This window comes from Nasonia vitripennis, chromosome 1, assembly GCF_009193385.2.
Source record: "Nasonia vitripennis strain AsymCx chromosome 1, Nvit_psr_1.1, whole genome shotgun sequence".
Classification (NCBI taxonomy): Eukaryota; Metazoa; Arthropoda; class Insecta; order Hymenoptera; family Pteromalidae; genus Nasonia; species Nasonia vitripennis.
Window position 1 is genome coordinate 8,071,715 of NC_045757.1, and position 6,000 is coordinate 8,077,714.

The 6,000-nt window shown below is 46.1% G+C and overlaps 1 protein-coding gene across 1 annotated transcript; it reads left to right on the forward strand.

Moving 5' to 3' along the window:
• Positions 1 to 3,894: 3,894 nt before the first annotated feature.
• LOC107982232 lies at positions 3,895 to 5,748 on the forward strand. Its single transcript, XM_016990430.2, has 7 exons — positions 3,895 to 4,261; positions 4,334 to 4,372; positions 4,453 to 4,727; positions 4,809 to 4,937; positions 5,000 to 5,173; positions 5,256 to 5,401; positions 5,481 to 5,748. The coding sequence occupies exons 1-7, from the start codon at positions 4,231 to 4,233 to the stop codon at positions 5,716 to 5,718; spliced, it is 1,032 nt and encodes a 343-aa protein (XP_016845919.1). The 5' UTR covers positions 3,895 to 4,230; the 3' UTR covers positions 5,719 to 5,748.
• The last annotated feature ends 252 nt before the right edge of the window (positions 5,749 to 6,000 follow it).

A 6,000-nucleotide genomic window follows, 5' to 3' on the forward strand; every position in this document is an offset into this window, starting at 1 on the left:
CGCGCGCGAGCGGTCTACGAGTACTTATGGATCTCACTTGTGCGAGCTAATGGGCAGAGATTCGGCTGTATTTTGGAAATTTGCTTTCAGCTGTAAATGCAAGTTCGTTTGGGCTGTTCTGAACTGGTTGAATTGAATCACATTTTACCTAACACTTTCCTAGGGTCCAAATATATGCTCTGCAAACGAAGAATGTCGAGCATGGCTACAGCTACATGTGTGCGGTGAACGATTTTTTTGATGGATGGGGCATCGATTTTGATGGTTCTCACATTTTTCGCGCGTTTACAAAACACACTAAAATTTCACGCAGTAAAATAATAAATGACAGACAAACAACAAGTGCTTCCTAATTACGCATTCATCCCTCTGGAGAATCCAAATTCCACCTGATGTCTCCCCGCGGTATAAATCCCCAAACGGCGCGTCTGCAGCTGTCAACTCTACTGACCCAAACACTGTACACGTGCAGATCGAAGGGTTAGATCTAGCCAGCATAGTCAGTCTAAATTCTCGCGGCGCCTCGGCGCCTCGACTCGTCTCGGGAAAAAACCCCATCCCCATGCAAACGACCTGTCTGATCTCCGCGAAAACCGCTACCTGGTGAAAAGTCCCTGTGGAGCCAGACAGAGAAAGACCTGACTCGCATCCACTAGTAGGCTTAAAGTCAAGCGGAGAGATGAAGATAATCCATGCCCTACCACCGCTGGCCGGACCTCCCAACATTCGTAATACCGCAATTATAATTGCGGTGCGGCTTTAACCCTTAAGTGCTTCTGATGCTCTCTGCCTCTCTAACGGCGCGTTCGTGTTTCCCTCGCCGGAGAGCGGCTTTGCGTGCAGGCTCGTTGGCCTGCGCGCATAGGGCTATTGTATACCCCTTTTTTCGGGAGCTACCCGCGCGCACGCCTTTCAATTATAGCTTGCGGCGAGTTTTTAGCCCGCAGTCTGCTGGGACTTGCTCCGCGTACACACGCCCTAAAGCTTCGTCTTTCGCGACGCGAGTCTCTGTTCGCTATCTCGGGGAATTGTCTCTCTCTCTTTCTCTTACTCTCTCGGTTTTCAAGATTTTTAAAACGAAGGTCAACGCACCAGTCGCGTATGCACATCAATCATATTCGGATGCTTCCTCGAATCCTGCAGTCCGTGAATGCAGCGGCTCCTTCCAGCAGGACCGGAAACCGAAATTTTCCGGCGGCGTGAAATCGAAAGATTCGTGGGCCGAGATCGGGAGCCGAGGACGGAGCAGCGATCGCGCGAGTAATAATATAAAGGGGGGCGAAGGGCGAGCGAAGGAGAGAGCGAATAATGGAGACGCCGAGCTGGATATAGGCCGCAACAATGCGTAAGAGCGCTCTCTGCCAAGGCTTTATATTTATTCCGGCTGTCAGTGTCGCGTCCTTTTCCCTTCTCTCTCTTATTTTCCGCTTTTCTGATTCCTCCCTCCCTCCCTCTCTCCGATGAGTTTTAACGCGATTGCTTCTACGCGTTTACTAGCATGCAGAGTCCGAACCGATAGCGATTGCGCGATAGCGTCGATGGCGCGCAGGGAATGATCAATCAGCGGCACGCGGCACACTGAGTGACTGAAAAACGAGTATAGGGAAACGTATAGTCGCGCGAGGGTAGTGCCATGAATTTTAAAATGATGCGCGGGGGTCGAGCGACGCTCCTTTATGCACCTCTATTATATCTATTGTACGATACGCGCGAGCAGAGAGAAGAAGAAGATGAAGGAGGAGAGTCCGATGCACTCGAGGAGCCCGTGACGCGTGAAAATTCGAGAGCGTCGCAGCTGCTACTTGCGCGCGCGCGCGCGCGAGCCGCTCGCGTGCGCTATTGACTGTTTTCAATGTGTCGAGCTCCTCGAGACGATCGGTCTGCTGCAGTTCTGTGTGTTATATCACGGATTCGACAAGTCTTTGACTGAGAGAGATTCGGTGATGCGGGGCGACGCAACAGCTGACTTTGCTTCATTATATAGATTTGATAGGCTCTGCGGTGAGGATAGGTCCGATCTGAGTTGCAATTTTTATTCGAATCCGGGCTCTCTCTCTATCAAACGACAGCGACAATCCTTGCTTCCAAAATATCCGATACGATGTTAACGCACGACGGCATCAGCCGTCTGATCGGAGGGGTATAAAAGCCCGAGCCTCCAGATCGCGCAGGCGACCGCGCTCACTCTTAAATACACATTTACTCTCTCCATCTCTCTCCTCCAGCCAAGTACGTAGCATAACGACAACACACGGCCACTCGAGTCCCGTTCTTCTCTTGTTCGCGCGCACGCAAACACACACACACATGGGCTCCTCTCGAGAATCGTCCTGCACACGGTATACGCACGGATGAATGAGTCCGCGAAGCTGCAGCACACAGTCATTGTGTGATCGATATATGCGCGATCGAAGAAAAGTTCGGCGTGCGCGCGCTCGACGCGATCGCGGAAGAAAATCCTCAGCCCCCTCTGTGCTATATCTGCTTTTCCGGCAGGATCAAGTCAGGTATGTGGAATCCGAGGAAAAGGGGACCGTAACTGTGCGTAAGAAAAGATGCTCTGATGCTGGGGGGAAGAAGAAGGTGCCGCGTCATTTGTATCGGCGGTGCAAATATGGGCTGCTGCATCGGCTGTCCCATATGCATTGTTCGGCCGATCGATGCCACTACCCCACGCGCGCGCGCACGTGTGTGCGTCTTGCTCTCTTTCACTCGCCTTTTTTCTCTTTATTTCTCTCTCTCTCTCTCTCTCTCTCTCTCTCTCGGGGAGTCGAGAGGACTCGGAAAAACGACGCTCAGAGAGCGCGTGATGTATTGGGACGCGCAGTTTTATGTGCGCTCCTTCCAGGAAAAGCAGCCATCGGCGCGGCCTTTAGCCTTTTACGTTTTACGTAACAGCCGGCACTATATCCTTTTTAATGCCCTTTGGCTAGCGACTGTGTGTACCGGACGCGCGCGACACCCTCGCCGAAGTTCAGTGGAGGGAGGGTATGGCTCCTTGGACGCGTTGGAGCTGGTGTACCTCGAGAGGAGAGAGAGAGAGAGAGAGAGAGTTGATGGGGCCTTATTGCTGCTTTCAATTCCTCTCCACACCGTACAAGACATTCGCGCGAATCCTACTCGGCACAGCTCGTAAATGCAAGTCCGAGAGTTACGCAAGTGCTGGCGAGCGTATCGCAAATTCTCGGCCTAATCCCTGAGTAATTGTCGCTCTCTTTCTCTTTCGTGATACTATACTCGCGCGCGGCACAATGAAAGAATATCGCGAGTATAGCTTGAGAGAGCCGAAGAATGGAGATCGAGGATTCAAAGCCATCTCATCCCCGTACCTGCTATTCTCTCCTCGGCACGACGCGTGTAAATATACGCTTTTTTTCTCGCTTCTGCGTATAGCTTCCCTTCTCTCTCATTCTTTCGCCGGCTCTATACGCGCGGCGATTAATCTTCGATTATAACACTCGGCTTGACAGCCGCACTCGCAACACTTTTACGACTCCTATACGGCCTCGCCTTCTCTTTCTCGGCTCAGCTCTCTTTTCCGAGCTCTTTATCTCCCTTTTCGCTGCTCTCGTTTGCTCGTCGTCGACGTAGTCGGGGAGTATGTTGCGGCCGCCCGGCTGCAAATTCGAGGAAACTCGAGGAGCTAACCGAGGACAGCGATTTTTACGAGAAAAAAGCATCGATAAATATCTCGATGAATGTAGTTTTTTCCTGCTTCGTTTCCCCCCTTCACTACTGAAGCAATTTGCTTCTTCTTCTCCTTTTTTCACTGTGCTCGTCACGATGGCTGGAGACGGTGTAATTACTCGCTTGCGAGAGTGTTCATGCGAGAATTACCGATAACTAATTGTTCGGGGACAATACGTGCAATCTTGAAAATTTCAATGATGGAATGTTTTTTTTCAGTTTCATTGGTTATCATCGGGCGATCAAGAGATATCAAGGTCAGAAGACGATTAATTTATTGTTGCTTGTTTGATCAAATCTGCACCGCAATATTGACTCAAGATTGGCAACGCACTTCTGTTCTACTTGACATTGACTATTTGCTCAAAATCGTGCGCAATCCCAAAACGCGCGAGATAAATTGCAGATACCGCATGTAGGTGTGGAGAAATGTTCAACAAGATAACGCTAGCTTTTGTTTGCTCTTGATTCGTATATAAGGGATGGAAGTGTTTCAATCGTGAACTTTTTCGACTTGGTTTTTTTCACAGTACCTTCGTTAAAATGGTCAGATTTACGCATCTATACGTCTCTGGTAAGCTGGCTTATATATCCAAGCTAGTTTTAATAACTTATAAAACTGATAAATTTTACATTTTCCAAACAGGTATACTGATGTGTCTGCTGTCGATTCATAACGTGACAAGTGAGCGATTTCATACAGTAATTCGAGAACTTTTGAAGAAATAAATTATTTAAATACTGATTATCGTTATATATTTTCAGGTGATTCTGAAACTTTCAAGTATGAACTGAATTCCATACATTACGTTCACTTAGATCCACATTTAGCCAAGACGATCTTACGCATAAATAGTGACATATATTTGAAACCGAACAAAAATCTAAAAAATTCATACTTTGCGAGTTTACGAAACACCGAATTGTCCATTGAAAAGGCAAACGGAACGTTTTTAAATTTGAAAAAATGTTTGAACATGGTACTACCCAGCCTTTCGCTTCTAAGGCCTTTTGTCGTAGTGTACGACGAAGATGGATTGGTAATGTTCATTGTATAATTAATCCGAAATATTAGCCAGTGATTCTTGCAGTGATATTTTACACAAAATATATTTTTACAGTTGAAGCACATAACAGTACACAGAACCGAAGCTGATCTATCGGTCAATTTGAAATTACTTCTGAGCAACTTGCTTCAAGTTAATAAAACGGCACTCGTTGGAGCGAACGCTGCACAAGCAATTAAGGAGGTAACATAGTGGAAAAATATACCCAATTTTCATTTGTATTTCAATTACACGTATTTTTTCAGCCAATATATGTTGGAGATTGCCCTGCGAATTATACTATTCAAAGAGAAAGTCAGTCAAAGTTAGAAATATTTTGGGTCGAAAAAAAGTACGATATGAAGCTGTGCAGTGATCTTAAGAGCAATAATAGCAGTGGAATAAGCAGTTTGCTCAACAATTGCAGGAACGATACTCAAGTCTGTATAAAAAAATATTATTTTTTCCCTATAAAATAAAAAATTAATTCCGATGCTTTGATGTTCTTTTTTTTTATAATAGAAACATTTGAAATGGGACCGGAAAATCGATATGATATTAACAGCAAAGAAGAAAGCAGCAACCTGCATCGAATACGTCACAATGACCGAGAATATTCAATATTTGCCATGGGCCAACTCGTCGAAAGAAATTTTTCTAGAAACTCTGTAAGCATTTTAATTATTTTTACATCACTTACTTTACAACAACTGCATTTTTCGCTCAACGATTTACGCACGATTTCAGAACGACTATTGCCTTAGTTACGGATAAAACTTCAATAATACCTCCTTACTTTTTCAACATCAATTCCGTAAACGTATCGAGATTGTGGTACAGAGAAATCGATCAATCCATCATCAAAGGAGAAACGAAAAACAAAGATCTGTCCGAAACGTACAAAGCGTTGGCTTGCGATTCAACGAATCAAAACTTATTCATGGAATTTTATGAAAAAGCTATCAATTGTTGGAAAATATTTTAATAATATGGATAAATAAAATTGATTAATTTTAAAACCTTTGTCAGTTATTTTCAACAGCTGCGTAAAGCTCAACAAGAGCACTAGGAGATGTGGAAAACGAGTCGGACAGCGCTATCAGCGTCACAGCCCACAGGAAGCAGCCCGTCTGTGTCGCGCGAGCAGGTGTCGCGTCGCGCCTCTAAACGCCTTGGCTTTCGTCGCACCAGCAGAGTGTAAACGCACCATCTGTACCCGATCTCTCGCGCGTACACCTATACGAACACTCTCCCCGGGATAATCTCC